Source organism: Mastigoproctus giganteus, chromosome 10 (assembly GCF_048544385.1).
Source record: "Mastigoproctus giganteus isolate SK-2022 chromosome 10, ASM4854438v1, whole genome shotgun sequence".
Taxonomy (NCBI): Eukaryota; Metazoa; Arthropoda; class Arachnida; order Uropygi; family Thelyphonidae; genus Mastigoproctus; species Mastigoproctus giganteus.
In genome coordinates this window covers 47,351,840-47,374,745 of record NC_143584.1, presented here as the reverse complement: position 1 = coordinate 47,374,745, position 22,906 = coordinate 47,351,840, and the positions used below count along the sequence as shown (strand labels likewise).

General features: G+C 35.6%; 1 protein-coding gene across 2 annotated transcripts in view; it reads left to right on the top strand.

The window, feature by feature from the left end:
* LOC150079021 (calponin-3-like) overlaps window positions 1-22,906 on the top strand; it is a 73,513-nt gene that overhangs the window by 42,860 nt on the left and 7,747 nt on the right. For both annotated transcript variants that reach the window (XM_090383845.1, XM_090383844.1), the window contains exons 3-5: window positions 652-718; window positions 11,481-11,585; window positions 17,239-17,271. In XM_090383845.1, coding sequence (XP_090239971.1) covers window positions 652-718; window positions 11,481-11,585; window positions 17,239-17,271 — 205 coding nt within the window. The remainder of the gene's footprint in view (window positions 1-651; window positions 719-11,480; window positions 11,586-17,238; window positions 17,272-22,906) is intronic.

Here is a 22,906-nt window from a genome sequence, read left to right as displayed (position 1 = left end):
TGTAAGAAAGCAGGCTAATACAGCATTGTCAAAAAAAAAAAAAAAAAAAAAAAATGGAAGTGAAGCATGTTCACTTCCATTTTCAAAATTAGTTTGAAATTGTGCATTATTAACAATGCACAAAATTTGAAATCCTCCAGATGGCTACTACAGTACATGTTTTGATTCTTGCAATGCAGTGGCTATTTGGAGATAATATCTGTTTTGTGTTTGTTTTTACTATGTGTAAATAACAATCTTTCCAAAACACCTAGGGTAAGACTAGTTGGAGAATAAAAATAACGTGACTATAAACAAACGTATAATTCAAAAATGTGTGGCGTGTCACCTGACAAGTTCTCATATTCAATTATTCTGTGAAAACCATAAAAAAATCATTTCAGAGACAACTGCAGTAAAAGTTTATATATATGTATTTAGGAAGGTAAAAAATAATTTCAGATTTTAATTGCTAATTAAATGAACTGCTTTTGGGATAACCCTGTTATTTTTATTATATATAGCCAAAATGCTTATTTTTAGTTACTAGATTACACAGACATCTACTAGATGGTTAAATTTGAATTAAATATTTTGTAAATAATTTCTTTTTACATTATAATGTATAGATATTTAATATCTGTTTATATTAATTTTTTTCTTGAATCCTAGATTAATTAATATTCTTCTTCCTGGAGCAGTAGAAAAAATCAATACAATGAAGGCCCCCTTCAAACAGGTAATATTTTGTGAATTTCAGTTTTCAAATATGCATAAAATGTAATATTAAAATGTATAGGATAAGAATTTTGAAATATTGAATTTTGAGAAATATCTCTCAAAAAAAAAAAAAAAAAAATATATATATATATATATATATATGGAGCAACATGTAAATAATGTAGTGATACCGATAATAACTTCTGATTACTTCGACTAGAACAAAAAGGCCATATTGAGAAAGTATTTGACTCCTTGTTATTTTTGCTGTTCCCATTAGCACCTAACACTTCACATTGTAACATATTTTCCTTTTTGTTTTTTTAATCCCAAACATGAAAGGTATTAGAATATCGATAGCACTCTAAACACTGTGTATGTGTTGATGGTTAAGACTGGTGATACTTGTTGATATTAGACTTAAATTTCTGTGGATTGTAATTTTTAAGAAATACATGTGAGGGAAGGTTGTTCCAGAATTAGAACCGATAAATGTGAAAGGCATTTTGAGATGCTTTGGAAGAACTGTATTCATTGAAATATCTACAGAAAAGGAATGCAGCAAAAACTGAATGTCTTGTATGATGGAGTGGAGAGATTTGTGAGATATAAGCAGTTATTTAACCCTGACTGCCCTCTTTGGGAAATTTAGGAGTTTAAGAGAAGTTTTGTTCCCCCTCCCCTCCAAATACAGTATTCCATGATAGGATAAATTTGCAGCTTGTACTGAGTTAATAACTATTTTGAAGAAACCTAATGCAAAGTAAAGAACTTGGTTTTTTTTTTTCAGTGTACATTAACATTTGATGTGGAGAAAGCAGTGTTTGTGATGTGCTTATACCAAGAAAAGTCAGAAATTGAGATTGTTCTCGGTAAAGATGTGTAATCCGTTTTGGAAATCTTAGTGCTTTGTTAAGATAAACATGTCAGCAACAGATTTCATGATATGGAAAACTGGATTTTATAGAATTGAATTTAACTTCAGTTTTCTTCTCTTCACACTAGATTAATTTACCTTGAAACCAGCATTTTAAGGAACTGGTGCTGAATATTCAAGATTATTTAAAAGCATTAATTACTTCATGATTCATCACTTGAATTTTCAGATTCTCTAATTTTCTCAAATTAACTATGGAAATTTTATTACAGTGGAATCTCGTTAATACAAAGTTCAAGGGACCTAAATTTTCACGTTTTGTAATAATGAGGTTTGTAGTAACCAAGTCCCCCAAAAGTGTCAAAATTTTACCGTTATTTATTATTATTTTTTTTTTTTTTGGTACATACTTTTTATCTAAGAATAATAATATCAAAAATAAATTAATAAAATAAAATAAAAACAAAAGACTTGTCTAACAATACAGTAATACGAATAGCATATTTTTTAAATATTTTATTTTATTTGTATGATAAACTAAGAGAAAAGCAATATTAACGGAAATGAAAATATTGTGTATATTTTGATATATACAATATTTTAGCATCACAGTAAAAATAATATACAATAATTATAAAAGGAGACATACAAACCATTAACTTTTTAATAAATTAATCTAATTTAAAGAAAGAATCCAATGTTGTTTGCACAGATGTTATCAAATGCAATAGTTGTTTCTTTATCCAACGTTATTGCAGGCCAAGACATTCTCTATTATATTCAATGCATTTTGGGCATCTTTTTTAGATGGCAGTGTGCTCATGTCTTCGCTTTCGCTGGTAACAAAAATAGCATCGTTTTGTTTGGTACCCAGCAGCTCTTCTGATGTTGGCGTTGCAGTGGTAGCAACTTCTTCATCCACCTTCACCAAACTCTTCAAATTCCCCAACAAAATTTATATGCTTCTTCAAATTCCTCCATCCCTCACTGTTTCTATTACATTAGTCTGCTGGACCATGTTTTTCGATGATGTTCTCTCCAAAGCCACTCTTTCTGAGGCAGTTGATTATAACACTTGATGTAATACTTTCCCAAGCAATAAAAAGATTACAGATTACATCCAAGACAAATTAATAATTTGTTGTTGCAGATCAAGTACCTTATCAGGCGGGCTCTGTATGCTCTCTTGAGGTTATAAATAATGCCTTGATCCAGTGTCTGCATTAAACTGGTGGTAAAGAGATGTATTCCTTTGCAATGTCCGTTTTGCTTCTTTCCATCTTATCGACCTCTTGTATAATTTTTAGTTTAATTTCCAGGCTTAATTCTGTCCGTCTACGTTTTGTCACCATAACACTGCTAGATAAGATTTAATATAAGCAAATTTTAAATTAATTTAAAGACAAGTTCCGAAAAAGACATCAGCTCAGATAAAATGGCACAAAAAAAATAGATTGCTGTGTACGATAGCAAAAGACTTTGAACTGGGGTAACAATTGCAACTGACCTTATTCCCGTGGAGAGTGAGGGAATGCATGTAAACAACTGAGAAAAACTTTTTATTCTTTTGTTAATTTAACAACTCATCCTTCAGAAAGATGTTTTTCAGAGTTCACTTGATGTTGTAACTACCATAAACTGCTTTTGTTTACACAAAACTAATTTCTAACAAGTCAGTGCCATCCTTCGGAAAGTAGGGAGCCAGGTTGCCGGGGGCAATAATCGGATCGCTCTGCCAAGATTTGTATTAAACATACAAAATGATAATATTTATTTCTTGTGCGGCGAAAAAGAACTTTGTAATACATATTAACCAAATTTTGTAATAAATGACTATATTTACATAGAAAGGCATATCCTGTTGCAGGGGAATGGTATGTGCTCCATATAAACAAGTACTTTGTATAAACCAAGTTTGTATTAATGAGATTTTACTGTAGTAATAACTGTAACTCGTGTTTACTAAATTAATTAACCAGTGATAAATGTAAAGTATTGCACAGGGTATATGTGCAGTGCCTTGTATTTATAGAAGAAAACATTTGATTTGAATAAATTTTTCTACAAATATACTTAAGCACTAGCAAAGAGAGCTAAGAAAGAAGATTGAATTCAATAGGTCTGTTGGGTTGCAGTGGAAAGTCCATAGAAAGCCCAAGCATGCTTGGCAGATGAGTTTGAACAGATGCTTGTTGATTTTTACATGATGAAAGCAAGCTTGAAACTCTAGGGAATGTTAAGGTGTAAGACTGCTGTAAAATAAGTGTCATAATGATCTCAGACAAATATTTTTAGAAAAGCTACTGAGATTATTAAGAGGATAAGACTCCATGGGATGGTATATATTCAGATTTAGTTTAAAAGGCTACATATGAGAGTGTCATTGGACTAGGGGAAGATTCCCCATGGAATGGAGAAGTGCTGATGTTGCCCCCATCCACAAAGGTGGTGCCTAAGAGAAGGTAGGAAATGATAGGAAAGAACATAGGCTCTGGTTAAGGATGCCATTCAGAACCATCTTGACAAGAATGGCATCTTGAATAGATGCCAGCGTGAGTTCACTAAGCAGCCAGGTGCAGGTAATAACTTTGACATTATATACTTAGTAAAGCCTTTGATATGATCCCTCGTGGAAGGCTGATATATAAACTGGAAGAAGTTAGAGAAGAAGGTGGTATGATACTGTGCTGGGTTGCAGACAGGCTAAAAGCTAGCAGACAGAAGATTGTCATAAATGGTCATTCTTCAGGGTGGACCAAGGTAACAAGTGGTGTTGCTAATGTAAAGCCACATTATATGCAAAGGGTGATCAAGAATTATTCAGGTAAAATAAATTAAAAAGGGGAAATGTTTTGCTGAGCTACCAATGGTTTTTCCTTTTTCATAACCCCCATCTAGTTCAGTATGCTTGTCCTGTCTATTCACCCATTTTCTAAATAAAAAAAAAAATTTTCTGTTTATACTCCGGCACGACAACCAAGTCAGTAGAGTTTACAATAAATCGCCAATACAAGTATTTATCGTATTCAGTAGTCACGGGCTTGAACCCCGGTCCACTCAAGGAACGCGTGCTATGCACTCTCGCTCCTGACCACTCGGCTACGTCAGAGAAGCCATTGTTTGAGACAATTTGAGGTAATCTGAGTGGCATTTATTAGCTCAGTATTGAATACAAGGTAGTGATACAAGAGTCCATATTCAGTTGTCACTCATTCCATAGGCTAGCCAGTTCTCTTCAAAAACATCACCTTGTTTATAACATTTCTTGCACTCCTTGTGATTTCTTCATATCAAGATTCAGCTATTGTATGCTGGAACAGACTCATTCAACACATTACTTTGGTTTCAGCTAATTTCCTGGAGCTTAGCTTTCTATTACAGCTAAGCTTCTGGGACCTGTGACAGAGACTCCAGTGGTCTCTGTTACAGGATACACCTGTTTGAACCTAGATATGAAGAATCACAAGCAATGCAAGAAATATAAACAATTATTCAAAAAAATACAAAGTACAAGATAGTGGCAAAAGACATCTGTAACATTAAATCCATATTCAGTTTTCACCCATTCCATAAGATAGCCAGTATTCTTTTAAAACATAACCTTGTTTATGGCATTTCCTACACAGCTTGTGATTTTTTTTTTATCAAGGTTCAAACAGAGAATCAATCGACATATTGCTTCAGTTTTGGCTAATCACCCTAGAACTTCAGGGTTTTTGCACTGCTACATTACTTGTAATCTTTTATTTGCCTTTGAAAAACAGTAAAATAATAGATATGCAGCATTCACAAAATTATTAATCTGTGAGCCCTTTGAAATAAAGTCTCACTGAAATTCCATAAATATAAGACATCTATATTTACTTTCAGACCTATTGGTCATGCGAACACATATGTGAAAATCCTTCCCAGTACCGTGAGGGTTATTTAAAGTTCCATTTGCTTGACATTGAAGTTTAGTTTGCCCATGGACATGACTTGTAAGTAATTTTATTTTGTGTATTGTCCACAAGCAATACTTTGAGAAAAAAAATTAAGCTAAGTAAGGAAGTGCCTTCTTATATTTAAATAAAACTGAGTACAGCTGGCTTTTTGTAGAAGTTCTGTTGGTGTTTTGTTTAGTAGGACACAGAATTTCACGTTGCCTGCTGTTTGTTCATTATTTTCTTTGTGGATAATTTTTATTACTGTTCAAATTTGATTCTGGTTTTCAGGAACAAAAAATGTGTATGTTGGGTATAAATATCTAATAGCTTTAAGTGTGTATAGTTTCATTAATAATCATTTATTACAAATATGATAATTCTTCATACAGTACAGTCAGTCCTCGTATAAAATGTGTTTACACTACACTAATTCGATCATACACGATTTATAAATAGGGGAATGATATCTTATATAACACGAACCGAATTCGCTTATGCACGATTCGCCTTTGTATTTACAAGAAATGGCAGTCGAACGCAGAATCACCCCAACCGAACGCAACACGATAGGAATGAAGAGAAGATTCTGAAAATGTATTTGTTTTTTGTATCGGTGAAGGGGAAACACATTTCACCATAATAACTTAAAAACCAACATAATTCCAGCTATCGGTATAATTGCAATTAGATCGACTTTACTACCAGTTTATAACAGATTCCACTAGCAGAAACGCAACTGGAAATTGTTTTTATTGTTTTATGGTAGTAATCCCTAGAAATGTGCTTTAGTAAAATGTGAGGTGTTAATAGTGTATCTCTGCCTTTACGGTGTTGTTTATTCAGTTGCTACACGCGCGCGCAGGTTTGTTTATGTGTATCAAGCGTGCCTCCTCGTTTTGTAACTATGCTTTATTCCCTAAAAATTAGTAAAATACTTAAAAGGTGTGAAAAGGAAGCATCCTGGTGAAGACACTACAGATTCAGAGAGAAAAAGAAAAGCAATATCGATAAACAGAGGCAGACTGGGTCAAAAATTCTTACCTGGGAAAATTTGTAGAGGCCTCATACTATGGTTTATGGCCAAAATCACACCGGCCTCTGGCCCACCGGGGTTTCCCCGGTAAGGCTTATGGCCAGTTCGCCTCTGTCGATAGAGAAAAAATATGAAATTGTGAAACGCTTTGAGCAAAATGTGAAAGACCATGTGATATTGCTCGTGCTACAGACCTAAATGAGGCAACGCTGAGAATTACGAAGTATGCAGAGAAAATAAAAACAACTTTTATAGCAGGAACAACTCAAGGTAATTAAAATCCATTAGATTAAGACACAAAGAATTGGAAGAGATGGAACGGTTATCATCTGTTTGGATAGAAAATCAAACAAAAAACAAGTTTGCTTAAGATAGAAGCAAAAGCATTAGCAATATTTTATTACGTAATAGTCGTAATAAAATACGTAACTATTTTATTATGATTATTTATTGTGTTTGGTAATGTTTTCGTTGCAAATGTGTGTTCAATCTTGGGTGGTTGGCACCTAACCCTATTTTTCCCATAGGGCCTGCTGTTTATATTGCACAATTTTGCATTGCACGAGGGTTTCTAGGAACACAACTATCGTGCTATACGAGGACTGACTGTATTAGCAAAGTGAATCAGTCTCTGTTCATATTAATTGCCATTCATAGATTTTATGACAGTGAACTCGGACACTTAAAAAAAAAAAAAAAAAATCTAGTTATACTCTTGCATAACCATGACTAAATCAGAGGACTTGACCACTAGATTGGACAAAAATACAATCATTGCCATAAATAAGTTGTAGCTCTAGCTACTTACAGCTCAAACGTGTGCCACTCAAACCTTGCCCCTCCCCTCACCATGCGCAAACCACTAGGCTATGTCTACTAAGGCAATCTTGAAAGATGCAGTTTGGCCATGGCATCCTGCTTACAGTGATATAATCAAAACACCTGGAATTGCATCTAGTAGCTCCAGTGTTATGGAACAACTAGGAATTACGTAGTGAAGTGAACTAATGCCTGTTTAGAAACAGCAGGTTTCTTATTACAGGGAAGCAGTTTCTTGTCTTTTGAAAAGAAAGGAAGATATTAATCTCAGGTGGGAGGACTCCTTAGCCACAATTTTTTGAAGAAGGAAAAAAAACTGTTTACTTTTCTCTGTGATTTGGAAAAGAATTCTTCATTTAGAATTCTGTTGAAGAGGTCTTAATTCATCCACAATATAAATGCTGCAAGTTGAATGAATTTAGGTATCCATGTAACCCAGTTTATTGAAGTGAGGTACACAGTGAGAAAAGTGACAGATGCATGTTTATCACTTCTATAACACACGTGTGTGTGTGTGTGTGTGTGTGTGTGTGTGTGTGTGTGTGTGTGTGTGTGTGTGTGTGTGTGTGTGTGTGTGTGTGTGTTATTGTAACACAGTGTACGTGTGGAATAAATTTCTATCCCAAATATAAATTCTCTTAGTACACTTAATTAATATTTGTCTGCTTATCAGTGACACAATTAGTATGTCATATCTTAAGAGCAGTAATTAACATAAAAAAAAAAAAACTAGTCACTGTGACTAATCAGGTTTTTATGCCTTAACTTTTAGGAACTGCCAGTAGAGTTGTTTGATTCTCTTTCACCTCATAGCATAAAATTAAAGAATGATCTTTAAGAACTTCCTTTGTCATTAGTTAAGAATCCCTTCAAATCCTAGCACAGTTGCTTTGGCACACATTTATGAATTACATATTTATTGATGTTTTATTTTCATGTACTGATGTAAGTGGTATAAACACTGTGGTCACTGAAAGGCATATCGTAATGCAGGATAATAATACGTATAACTTGAAGGAAACTGTGTTGGTTGAAAAATGATTTATTAAACTGGATTTAATTTAACTTTTAACTTTCTTCATGTTAATTGTTGGTGGGTTAGAATGTGTGGATATCTCTAAATTGAATCAAATTTAAATGTTAATTGTTGATCTGAATCCAAATTGATAAACTATTTATCAACCAATGCAGTGAAGCATTTTTTCTTAAATTAGTAATGACTAATTAGTATTCCCAGTTCTGCATTAGATATTGTGAAGCATTTGAAAACTTTATAGTTAAAGAGGCATGTGTGCTCTGGATTCATTATGGTGAGTTGTTATGTAGCACAGAGCGAAACAGAAGACAGAATAAATAAACGACAAGTTTAATATTAAATTGTAAAACACATATATTAAATACATAACAAATAGCTTTTAGTTATTATGGTAACCTTCATCGGTCAAACTGACAGTTTAGGAACCTAGAACATAAGGGCGAGTAGTGTCAGTCATGTATAGTGAATTGCGTGATGTAAAAGTTAACTGTTTGATGTTGGAGCATGTTTTTGTGATGTATGCAAACGTTGCCAATGTTTGTCACTCATGAGAATGGTTGTAGTAGTCTTCAATAATAGGGTGGACACGACATCCACTGTTTCTGTTGACTGAAGTATTAGAGCATGTGATGTGCAATGACTCCAACCAGGTGCAGCACCGATCGACAACCACGACATCGTGGTGTGGGTCAATGTTGTGTCGGGTTGACCAGAAGTGCTCAGCAATGGTGGAGTATTCTATGTCCGCTAAGCAGATGGCTCTTTCGTGTTCTGAAAGACATTTGCCTTGCCATCTCCCAGTTTCTCCGATGTAGCAGCTAGTGCAGTCACGACAAGAAATGCGGTAGACTAGTCCACTTTGTAGTAAGGTGGGAACCGCTGTTTTCCCTCTAGGATCACAATTTCCTCCCCGGGAGGCTGTATACACTTTATCCCATGTGATTTCAGGACCCTGGAAGCCTGCTGGATAGGTTTGGGCAGTACGGGATAAAGGCGCTCGCAGTGGAGTCATTACCTTGAATGTTCCTGTTGGTTGCTGTGTGGTCATGTGTCTGTGGGTAACACCTGTCAAGGGTACTGATGGGATAGCCACACCTTGCAAGATCTGCCTTGACCTTAACGATCTCGTTGTGCCTCTCATCAACAGAACTAGAGTGGGTCCAGGCACGGGTTAACAAGGTCCATGCAGTGCACAGCCATCTTCTTGGCTGCACGTGTGCACATTGGCCAGCACACATTGCTTTGCGGTAGACAGTTGTTGTCAAGCACATGCCCTCACGTCGGTGTCTAAGTATGGCAGGGTATTGTCCGATTCTAGTTCAATGGTGAATTTTATGAAAGGCAACAGAGAGTTGAGGTGGTCTAAGAGCTGAACGCCGGAATCTCTGGGGATAACTACAAACACATCATCCACGTAGCGACACCAAAAGGCAATGGGATTTTGGTACATTTGTAAATGCACGACCCTCCAATTCTTCCATTGCGATGTTTGCTGTGACTGAACTAACTGGGGAACCCATGGTTGGTTGTGCTGTGCATCTGTTGGTAATGGAGTCATTGAACATAATTGCACCACCAGTTAAGCACAGTCTGAGGGCGGTGGAGATAGCATCTGGTGTTAGTTTGGTCCTGCTGCCAAGGGTCTGGTCACTATCTAAGAGTTTTTTGGTACATCTGATGGCAAGTTTGACTGGGATGGAGATGGAAAGGGACACTACATCAAATGATGCCATGATTTGATCTTCTGAGATGGATAAGGTTCAGATCTGTTCTACAAATTCACCACTGTTGGAAATGGTGTTGCCTACTAGGGGAGAAAGGAGCCCCAAGACAAACTTCGCCAACTCATAAGTCAGTGAGCCACAACAAGAGACAATGGGTCTTAACGGTATAACTTCTTTGTGGACTTTCGGTAGCCCGTAGAATTGTGGAATCTTCAGCCAGAGGCATGGAAGCGACTATGTGTGGATTCTGTTATTTTCTCCTGCCTAAACCAATTGTTAACGAGGATGTTTACTTTCGACTACCATCGTTCCAAGGCTTTGGATGGGAGGAACCACTAAGGGCTGGTAGACAGAAGTATCCTGTGGGAGCAACCGGGCTTTCGTCTTGTAATCTGTGTGATTCAATATGACTGTTCAATGCCCTTTGTCTGCTGGAGGGATGATAATGGATGAATCTTGTTTCAATGCTTTAAGGGCAGAGATTTGTTTGTGGTTGAGATTGGAAGAAGCATGGTAAGCATGATGTAAAATTGCTGCGGTTTTCAGGAGGGCATTGGAGATAGCATCTGGTGTTAGTTTGGTCCTGCTGCCAAGGGACTTGTCGCTATCCAAGAGTTTTTTTTTTTTTGGCATATCTGATGGCAAGTTCGACTGGGATGGAGGTGAAAAGGGACACTACATCAAATGAAGCCATGATAAGGGCAGAGATTTGTTTATGGTTAAGATTGGAAGAAGCAGGGTAAGCGTGATGTAAAATTGCTGTGGTTTTCAGGGAAATTGTGTTTGCCACTTCTTCAGAGAAGCGTGTTAAAGATGCTTCTACACCTAAAGCAATATCAATGATTGGTGGGCTACCAATCAATAATATAGTGGTTATCGATCAGTCCTGCCATTACCGGTGCTGTGCCTGGTTGGAGTCATTGCACAACACGTGCTCTAATACTTCAGTCAGCAGAAGCAGTGGATTTCGTGTCCACTCTATTATTGAAGCAACCATTCTCATGAGTGACAAACATTGGCAACGTTTGCATACATCACAACCACAGGCTTCAACATCAAACAGTTAACTTTTACATCGTGCAGTTCACTATACATGACTGGCATCTTTATGTTCTATGTTCCTAAATTGTCAGTTTGACTGATGAAGGTTATCATAATAACTGAAAGCTGTTTGTATGTATTTAATGTTTTACAATTTAATATTAAACTTGTTGTTTATTTATTATCTTCCATTTCGCTCTGTGCTACATAATAACTCACCATTTGAAAACTTCATTATATATATATGTGTATATGTGTGTGTATTTATTATTTATTTATTTTTTTTCCTTTTAAATTTGTTTATTTATTTTTTTCTTTTTTTCAGCGAGAAAATCTAGAAATGTTTCTTAAGGGTTGCGAAAAGTTTGGCCTCAAGTCACATGATCTGTTTCAAGTTAATGATTTGTATGAAAGGAAAAACTTGTATACGGTGAGCAGAAATTCTTGACATACAAAAATGTAACTTTGTTGGTAATTTATTGATACTCTATTTTGTGTCAAACAGCAATTTTGACACCAGATACAGTGCCAAAATCATTAATGTCACTACTGCTACTTTTAATACTATGTTTTTCTCCCGATGTTGAGTGTACTTCTGTTACATTCAAAATTGAGTCACTTACATTATACTAATCACCTGATTTTTGAAAATTAACAGTTCAGAACTTCTTAGAAGTAGTTTGCAAATTGAAGATTTCCCGTGTGTGTCCTACGTTTTGGCTACAATATTGCTGATATGTTTTATGTATTATTTTTGTTAATTACATTGCACTTTATTTTATATAGTGTGATATTCAGAATTATGTCAAATTGTAGAGCAGATTGCTGACAAACGGAATTAACATTCTTAGGAGACACAAATTCCATATGAAATGTTACTTTTCTGTAGGATTGGTGATTTCCATTTGCAGCAACCAAATCATTTGCACTCTGTTTAAATGGTTAGGATATCTTTGCATATAATGGATGGAGCCATGGTTCCATTTCCATGTGTATCAGCAACCTCAGAAAATGAGTATTACAAATTAAGTTTAGAGTTAAGCATTTACACATTTTGTGAACAAGCCTTTTATTATGTGCAATGGCATAATGATGCAGAAACAACATTGGGTTAACTCAGTGGTGTTTATCCAATAAGTCACACAATGTGGACTCCTGCACCTGTCCATGCTATTTAAATGTGGCAAGTGGTATCCTTATATCAAAGGCATTTATATTTGTAGAAGAAGAGAAATTTACCTCAATATGATACGTAGAATGCTTCTGTACATATCATATTGACGTAAATTTCTCTTATTCTTCTACAAATATTGATATCAACGTAGAACATATTGAGCAACATGTTATATAATATCAAAGACATTTCATACACAGTCAGTGATTATCGAGTTATGACCACCCCATCTGTAATGGACTGTGCCACATTGCTTGCAGTGGTAATTTGCATCTGGTCATGCAAGTGATAAAGCTCCATGTTAGAGTTTAATAAGCTTCTGTTCTCCACTCCCTACAGAATTCCTTGTGTGAACGTAGATGCAAAATACTCATTCGGGTCAGCTATCTGAGCAGGATCATCAATAGTCGAACCATCAATATCAAATGGACCAATCTGATTCGTCCCCTTCCTTCTAGAATTTATATAAGTAAAGAAGTCTTTACTGTTTTTCTTTGCATTCTTTGCCAAAGATTTCTCGTAATCTGCCTTCGCCTGTGTCACTTGATAATTTATATGCATCCCATGCATTTTTATTCTCTGCCACAAGTCTGATTAGGTCATCTGACATCCATTTGGGCTTAAACCTTGAACAGTATTTCTTAGTCGGTATGAAATGCCTAGTAGCTGCCAGGATTAATTACTTGAATGCTTCCCATTTAGAATTTGCTGTTGGCAACACATCACTTGGTCCCACTGTGTAGAATTAAAAAACTGTTTGAGACCACTGTAGTCACCTTTGCGAAAGCAAAAACCCTTCCCTTTACACCTGATGGTACTTACATCTTTAAGTAAATCCAACATCGGTACACTGTGATCACTGCACCTAGTGATTCCTTCATCTGCAAATTCTTAATGCATGAAGAATTACTGATAATCAGATTAATAGTATTACTCCCTCTTGAACATGGTACTGTAGAAAACCTTCATCCAATAAATCCATAAAAGCCTTGCTAGTCTGCTAGTGACCAACCCAGAAGTTCCAATCAATATCTGGGAAGTTAAAATCTTCCATTATAAGACATTTCTGATTTGTGGTCCACTCTATTTCTCTGTAGTTGTTCATTGTACTCGTCTGAGTCATTAAGCCTATAACACACTCCTACCCTCATTTTCCCAGTGCTTATTTCACACCATACTGACTCATCTTTGCACTGGCCACCAATGTCAGCTGGATGCACTGCTTTAGATGTTGTGTTCTTAACAGAAGCACCATAAAGAAAAGAGACCGTAAGTGAGAAATCGTTTTAATAATACATGAAAAGAAGCAAAAGGTACATGGATTAAAGTAAGTGTTCGAAGTTTCTTCCACGGGCTACAATGCACGCCTCACATCTCCGACGCATGGACATCCGAACATTCTGGAATACTCCAGGCGAATTTCGAATTTCTTCGGCAGCTACTGCGATTCTTGCAACCAGCTCCTCAGCATTGTCAACAGGGGTGTCATAAACTAGCGATTTCATATGACCCCAGAAATAAAAATCAAGACATGATAGGTCGGGTGACCGAGCAGGCCAACGCACGGGACCACCACATCCGATCCACTGTTGACCAAATGTGACATCCAGGTAGTTACGAACATCTCCACTATAATGGGCAGGGGCTCCATCGTGTTGGAACCACATTGTCTGTTGCGTCGATGCAGAAATCTGTTCATCTCTCAAAAGTTGTGGCAATACTTGCTGCAGAAAGGTCAAGTAGATAGGTCCGGTTAGACGACACAGTAACAGGTAAGGTCCGATGAGGTGATCTCCCATAATACCGGCCCATACATTGACAGAAAATCGAATCTGTGCTGCACGACGTCGTATTGCATGCGGGTTCTCGACCGCCCAGATATGGTCATTATGCGTGTTGAAAATTCCTTCCCTTGTGAAGAATGCCTCATCGGAAAACAACACTTCAGCAGGAAAAAGGGGATTTGTAGCACATTTTCCAAGGTACCACTGTGCGAATGCAATACGAGGTGCATAATCCTCCGGTTGCTGTGTCTGGACAAGCTGCACGTGAAACGGATGCATGTCTTGTTCTCGGAGAATCCTCCAGACACTGCAATGGGAAACCCCGACTGCGTTTGCTAGACTTCGTGTACTCATTCTTGGATTCCCCTGTACATGCTGCAGCACATTCTGTTCGACGGCTGGAGTCCGAGCATAGCCCATCCTCCCTTCCTATCCTTTCTGTACACATTGTGTGCTCCCCAAATTCCAATTCTGCATTATTTTTATCTGTGTGACACCATGTCTCTGATATCTCAACAATATCAGTCTTTGATGTCTTGGCCAGCACTTCAAATTCATCAAATTTATTTACCAAAGTCCTGGCATTAGTGTTTATGCAAATATACATGCACCTGTTCTTACTCTTAGTTATCCAAATACAGCCCGTGTATTTACTTGTGTTATGATGTCTCCCAGCAGTTCTTGAAAGCTCAGCAACTTGCTTTCCAGGCTGCTGCTCATTCCAATAGAAGTAGTACAATAACCTCTGCCTGTGGCTACTGTTAATCTAATTAGTCCAGTGGTTTTCAACCAGGGTGCCATGGCACCTTAGGATGCTGCAAGCAACAACATTCCAGAGGTGCCTTGTAATTGGGTTACTTAAACGTTTTTTAAAATTTATATATTTATTTCATTATAAAAAGGTGTGTATGGTATCTTTTTAATTTTGTGGTGATATATAATTGATCTTTATTTATATAAAGAATTCTTCTCTATATAAAGAATAAAATTATTATATAAGTATATATAATTTCTATTGTGAATTTTAATTTTGTTTATAATTATATTATTATAATAACTATCATATGACATTTTTAAATATTTTACACAACACACACACACAGGCAGAAAATTGAGTATAATTGCCACAAAATAAAGTAAATTATGTAAGGGTGCCATTAAGGTCTGTGCTTGTTAACAGGAGAGACCCCATCTACAGGGATGGGATACACTTAAATAGTGCATAGGGGTGAAAGTGTTTGCTGATGCTATCGAGGCAGTGTTGGGTGGGTTGGACAACTGCTAGCTTGGGGAGGTTTACAGACTAGAAGGTTGCAAGTAGCCTCAGCCAGAGGTTGGGAGTGGTTTGCACATCTCTAGGTGACACGAGTAATTACAGACCAGTTAGTTTAACTTCTGTTCCGGGGGCAATAATGGAGTCACTAGTTAAAGAAGCATTTCAGTATCATTCAGACAAGACTGCAGTAATAATTCAGACACATCATGGATTTGTTAAGGGAAAGTTTTGTCTGACAAATTTGATTGTTACTATGATGTGGTTACAAAGGAACTGGATGCAAAAAATAATTTTGATAACATATACTTGGATTTCAGGAAAGCTTTTGATTCAGTTGCACATGAAAGACTACTGTACAAATTGGGGCAGTATTATATTGAGGGCAAGTTGATACAATGGATAAAAAGGTGGTCGGGGGGAGACAGAGAGTGGTAATCGATGGATGCTGCTCTTCATGGAGTCTCCCAGGGTTCGGCGTTGGGTCCACTGTTGTTTTGTATATTTATCAACAATATTGATAAAGGTATATCGGGCTCAATGTTGAAGTTTGAAGATGATACAAAGGTTGGCAGGGTTGTTAATGATAGTGTGCTACTGCAACAGGATCTAGAAAAGTTGGGCAGATGGGCTGAGAAGTGGCAACTGAAGTTTAACATTGACAAATGCAAAGTACTACATATGGGTAGAAGTAACCCCAGAGAAATGTACCAACTGTGTGGTACTACACTTAGGGTGGTAGAAAATGAAAAAGACCTGGGAGTGATTGTGCAGTCAGACAAAGTTTTCTGAGCAATGCAGCCTGTCTGCATTGCTCAGATATTGTCAGTGTTATGCAGTGTTTTGCTAGTAGGGAAAAGGAGGTGATTATCCCTTTGTATACAGTACTCAAAGTACTTTGAATACTGTATCCAAGTCTGGAGGCCTGATTTTAGGAAGGATGTAGAGGTTTTTTTTTTTTTTTTTTTGGTAGTTGTTGGCGCATAGGCTTCTGTGGCCATAATGCACCTCCCAAGGTTTTTGCAGTACTTTGATCCAAGCCAGAGGCGGGAATCGAACCTGCGACCTTTGGGTTGCCAGGCAGGCACTTTGCCCGGTCGGCCATGTAGAGGTGCTTGAGCATGTACAGAGAAGGGCAACAGGGTTGGTGAGGGGAGCGAAGGGGTCCACTTACCAAGAAAAGCTTAAATTCTGCCAATTGCAGCAGCTGGAGACTAGGCACCTGCAAGGAGATCTGATTGAGGTGTATAAGGCCTTGAATGGGTTGAGAACACGCTGAATTCTGATGGGATTCTTCCACTTGCTCAGATTACTAACCTCGGGGCATAAATTCAGGAAAGGCAGTTGTAGAATAGATGTGTGGAAATTTGCCTTTAGCCAGAGGGTAGTAAATTGCTGGAACAAACTTCTATCTGTCATTGTGGAAGTAATTTCTATAAATGCTGAATTAGGTGAAAAGAAAATGGTCTTGTGTATAGTCTGCAACCTTAAAATGTGTTCCCTGGGTCATGTCACTTGGGAAAGAAAAAAGATCACTTGATTACCTTACAAAAACCTTTAATGTTTTAATATCTCTTGCTGCATATCTTGATTTGTCGAGGCATAACACGAATTGCCAATATCAGTAATTTGCCGTTAATGTATTTATCACAATTGTGTAAAGCAAAAAAAAACTTGTCTCCCTTAATTGCCATCTTAAGTTAATATTCTGGGGGGGGGGGGGGGGTTAGATTAACTTGTTTGTTAATTTTAACTTCTTAAATCTGTTAAAACTAAATATTTATTGTATTATCATCAAACTGCTATTGTTCTATTGAATGTTCAGTTAAAATGTATTTAAACTTCATTACAGGTGGTGAATTGCATATTTGCTCTTGGAGGATTGGTATGTAGTGTTTATGGTTAGAAATTCAATGATTGTAATTTTATATATTATTATTATTATTTATTAAGTGTTATAAATAAAATTTCAGCGAGATGGATAATAAATCTAATGAGTAAATATATGATGAAGCTGCTGAAATTAACAGTTATTGCTACCTATTGAAACTACTTGGCACAGAGTTCCATTTTAATGTACAGTCAGATCTTGAAATTTGATGGATTTCAGGTGGTTACATTTAGAAAAAAAAAAAGTTCAAGAAGTACTGCATTTCTATACTGCCATCCTTTGTACATAGTACTGTACAGCAGTCTTTTAATTTGTCACTGTTTGCAGAGCATTGAAGCAGTTTTCCTCTATGCAGTTAACAATACTGAAAGTTACAATTGTCTCAGATATGCCACTCTAGTTTCCTTTAAAATACTGCAACATTTTCACAATAATAACTTGTATTTTCACTCAAAACCATCTTGATCCTCTGCACTATTCACTTTTCTTTTTAGATATTAGATAAAATGGATGTAAAATGGTAGCGATATCATTAGTCAATTGAGTGTACTAATTGGTGATAAGCTCCAACATGCCATCTGGGCAATGATCCAGGAACTAAATTTTCTAATCATTTTGTGATTTATACAGAATAATTTTAATATTAAAGTATATTTAAGAATCTTCTTTGATATATTACCCATATATCAAAGGTGGTGCTGCCACAGCATTATAAAATAGATACAAATTTCAGAAATAAAATTTTGTAGCCTCTTAAGCAGTTACTTTAATGTAACTGCTAAACAGGCAATATTTTTGATCAAGTTCTGATCAAAATATAAAACTCAGAAAGTTCGGTTTATAATTCATGCATACATAATGATAGCTAAAAGATGAGTGAGGCACATCTTGAGATGCTATTTAACGTGAATTAAAGAAAGCCCAGCAAATATGAGAATTATATAATCACCATTGGATACATAACATGTTGCTGTTGCAAAATTTAAAAAAAAAAATTCAACATTTTAACACTGAAAAATTTTAATCAAAATATGGGACATTTGTACCATAACCTAGCAGCTAAAAGATAGTACCTTAAATGTGGAATGATGCAGCTAATACATTTTGCAGTATAAGTTTGTTATTCAACAAAGCTTAAATCATAATGGACTGTCTTGTTTTTGGTGAAGGTGTGAACTGTTTATTGCTACATTCCATGAATATGAACTAAACATTTTGCAGTGAAATTTAACTATTAAGAAATGTAACAGGTTATAAGTGGTTTATTAATGAAGCAAATTAGTCATAAAAAATTTAGAAACTATGATAATGGTTATCTTGAGCAGTGCTTTTCAAACGGCTTAATCGTGGGGCTCCCCAGACTGAATAACATTTTGGTTAGGAGTCAGTAACAATACCTTGTTGGATTACTAGCCACTGGATGCCATCTGTATACAGTAAGACCCCCGTATCTGTGGGGGGTTACGTTCCAAGACCTACCGTGGATGGCTAAAACTGCAGATATAAGCGAACACCTGCTGACCACACGTATAATAACGTTTTTAATTGATAAATTAAACACACAGTAAGACATTACCAACATTAAATATGGTAATAGTGAAGTACAGCAGACTTGAGTTATTTACTGGGACACTTCAAGACCAAATGTTTTGTTTGATTTAGTTCCGTCGCACCACAAAAGGAGAAATTTTGTTTCGTTATTTATGTCAGGGATGTTGGAATTTTTTTTTTTATAGTAAAATTTTTTTATATATATATATATATATATATATATAGTAGCTTTTTTTTTTGCTGTTTAGAAATTGTGAAAATGATAGGCAAACACTGGAGTTGTGCTTTCAAATTAAACAAAAACTTCCGATTATTCAAGTTTGAAAACTGTGCATCCGTTAAATCTCTAAAGAAACAATGTTAGTGATCAAGCCATATGTGACATTGTAAGAAATAAAGGGAAGCATCGTATTGGACATGCCAGTAGTACGTGCTAAGTTTTTTTTTTTCTTCTTCTTCGTGGTTAACTGAATCAGCAGATACTGGGGCACAACTGTATTGTTGCACAATAATCAATCTGATTATCTGAAATGTCAATTCTTAAATTTGTCCCGAGTTTGTTTTTGATTACCAATAAATAAAATCTAAGGCAGCTTTATCAGTTAACAGGTGTTCGTGTTGTCATCATATCCAAAAGTCTGCAAGTTCTTTTTTTCTTTGAATTCTAGTTCAAAGAGTGTCTGGTCTTATTTGCATCAGTTGTTGAGCTGACTGCAAAATAGGGTTGTAGTTTATAGAAGCAGAAAATAGTATTCTTATCGAGTCTTTTATTCAAAAAAATGTAATTTGGAAAATGTGGATAAAGTACAATTCTTTTAAGTATAGTCAAAAGCGAAATATCATTTGTAATATGAAAATAGATAAGACATACAAATGTGTCTGTGCATCCTTCTTTATGATGAAATGGTGGGGAAGTGCATCAGTATTTAAATCCTGAAGTTGAAGGTTTAAATATTGGTGCCTTCCTGCAAAAAGCATTTTGTTATTTTCTTGAAATGTTCACCATGTATGAAGCAAAGTGCTCCTTTTATGATCATTAAAATAGGTAAATAGATCAGGTCTTGTACAGTGAAGTTCAAGTTCTACAACTCTTTTCAAAAACTTCAATATGATACAGTAGACTTTTATGGATAGACCTCCAGTTCTCTGGATAAGTACTGAACAGTTTCGAATTGATAGCATTTCATAAAATTGACTGTAGATGGAACTATTCAACACTTGAGCTCACCAATACTTTTGCAGAAAGCTGAATATTCTTTATATATAATGCAATTGGACCTATTTCATATTTGAGCATGCTTTTTTCATTTCACTATGAATCTTGAAATTCTTCCAGCTGCGATTGCAGCACCATCTGTGCATACATTTGCTAAAAATTTTGACCATTCATTACTTTTTAAATAGTATAAATCAGAGCTGTAATACTCAATATGTTCGTATTAATATTTGTAAAATAATGAGGAGTTTACCTCAATGTATAGTACGTAGAACATTTCCGTATGATACTCTCCAGAAATTAAAACGAAAAAATCGGCAACTTACATTAGAGTAAAATATAAATAAAGACCAATTTAACACAGTTCAATTTAATTTAACGCAATTGAAAAGAACTTAACAAAAATATTCAAAACGATTTTCCTTCCTGAAGCTGAAAACGCTTTTCGACAATATTTCGTGATCACAGGAATTTTCATTCCTGTGACCTCCAAGAGTTTCCTGAATATGCTTGGGACCGCAGCAGTGAGTTTTGCCAGCAGCTGTGTCTGTGGCACAAGTATCATCATGAAATTTTATGAATTTGTAAAAATGAAATTTACATAGAAATGCTTTTAAATATATTAATTTCTTATTTTGATTTGGATACCCCATATCAGAGTGAAATGATTTCAGAAATCAAATCAATGTTTAAAAACAAAACAAACTAAAATTTTAAAAATCATTATCTTTTTTATGTGCTATCTTCATGCAGGTGTAAGAACTTCATTGTAATCCAAATTAATTATATTATGTTATTCTCACATAACAGATATTTCTCAATGCTAATAATAGTGCTGCAAAGATAAGCTTTCCAAATCATCCAATGTGTATCTATCAAAATAGACCCTATTTGCATGTACATCCACATTACCCGGACAGTGGCATTTGCAATTAAACAGGTATGAAAACCTTGGAAATAAATTGATGCTGTGCCAAGTCAGTAAAAAAAAACAAAAATTAATTTCATACCTTTACAATCCTTACATTGTCCGCTTGAGTTGAGTGCATATTCTTTGAAATGTCAAATTATCAATTTTTTTTCCTTTGCATTTTTCCTTTATTTCATGTGTGTTTAATATTTCAGTGTAAGAAACATGCATATTCAACCTATCATACATTATGAAGCAAATAGTAGATTTCATCCATACTATAACCACACTGATGTGATGCTTAAAAACTTCCTATGGGTGGGAAACTGAAAGCTAGTTCATAATTACAAATGTAATAAATAAAATAAATAAATTCTGTTTATACTGTGAGATGACCAAATGATCAGAGGAGTTCACAAGATAGACAGAATACAAGAAACAGCAGTGTTTGGTGGATGTCTTATCCTTTTTATAGTTTCTTTGATTCAACCCATATAAACAATTTTTACTCTATAATAAATTTTATTATCGAGTACAAACTGTGACAGAGAAAGCTTCAACTGTGTGTTAGCTGCAGGTCATATGTAATAATATAGGTTTGATAGTATGAACCAGAGCTGTAATGCTCAATATGTTCTACGTTTATATCAATATTTGTAAAGAGAAGTTTACCTTAACATAAATACATAGAACACTTCCATATCATACTCTCCAGCAATTGAAACGAAAAAAATTTAAAATCTTAGTCTTGGTTGTAAGATTTTCGATTTTTTCATTTTAATTGCTGGAGAGTATCATAGGGAAGTGTTCTATGTATTATATTGAAGTAAACTTCTCTTATTATTTTACAAATAGCAATATAGGATGGTAATATTTAAAATCTGAATCAGACAGAAAATGATGTGTTTATTTAAATGATATGTGTTTATTTTCAAAATCAAAAAAAAAAAAAAATTTTTTTTTAAATGCTAATTTTTATTTGCATTTTTGCAAATTAAAAAAAAAAAATTCCCACTCAAATTAAATTACTACCAATGGTTTCCTTTTTGTAAACAAATACTTGGTTAATTTTCTGATTTGACAGATTTGTTGCCATCTGAGTTTGATGGTTATAGGCATGATCCATAGGTGGGGAATGTGTGGCAATAGCACCAGCATATCCTCAGCTTAAAGGCAGTCTTTGTTTGTCAATGAAATATTCTTCCTCTTGTGTCAGACTGTACATGGAAATCTGTCTCTGTTCAATGTATTCTTAGATTTCAGTTTCTAGGGCAGAATTTGTTCAGATCACATCCATCTCATTTCTACCTGTGGTATATATATCTACAAAGGGTACTAGGAAAGTTTTGCAATACAGCTTTGTTTATTTAATTTTTTCAAAGTAATGTCCTCTACATTCAATACACCTCTCCATCCTCCGAAACCAATCTTTAAGCACACTCGTTGTCCCAAGCCCGTAGAAGGCCCTCATCACTGGAAAACCACCTCCCTTTTAGCTTCATTTTCACATGCGGGAACAGTGCAAAGTCGCAGGGAGCAAGGTCTGGGCTGTAGGGAGGGTGCTCGAGAAGTTTCAGTCCTTCGTGGTCAAATATTCGGTGCAGGCTTTGGCGCGGTGAGCTGGAGCATTTTCGTGATGGAGGTACCAGGTGTCCATTCTTGACTTTGGCCACAGGTTCTTCATAGATCCAATGACTTTAGGCAGGCATTGTCAATATACCACTTAGCTGTGACTGTCTTCTGCGTGTCCAAAACGACACGTTCCACAATTCCACTCTATTTGAAAAATACAGCTATCATTTTCTTCTTTACAGATCGGGATTTTCTGACAATTACGGGTGTGTCGTCATCATCAAAGACCCAAACTTTGTTTTGAGCCTTGGTCGGCAGCTTGTAATAGTACAGCTATGTCTCGTCACCTGTCACGATGTTGTTCACATACCGAGATTGTC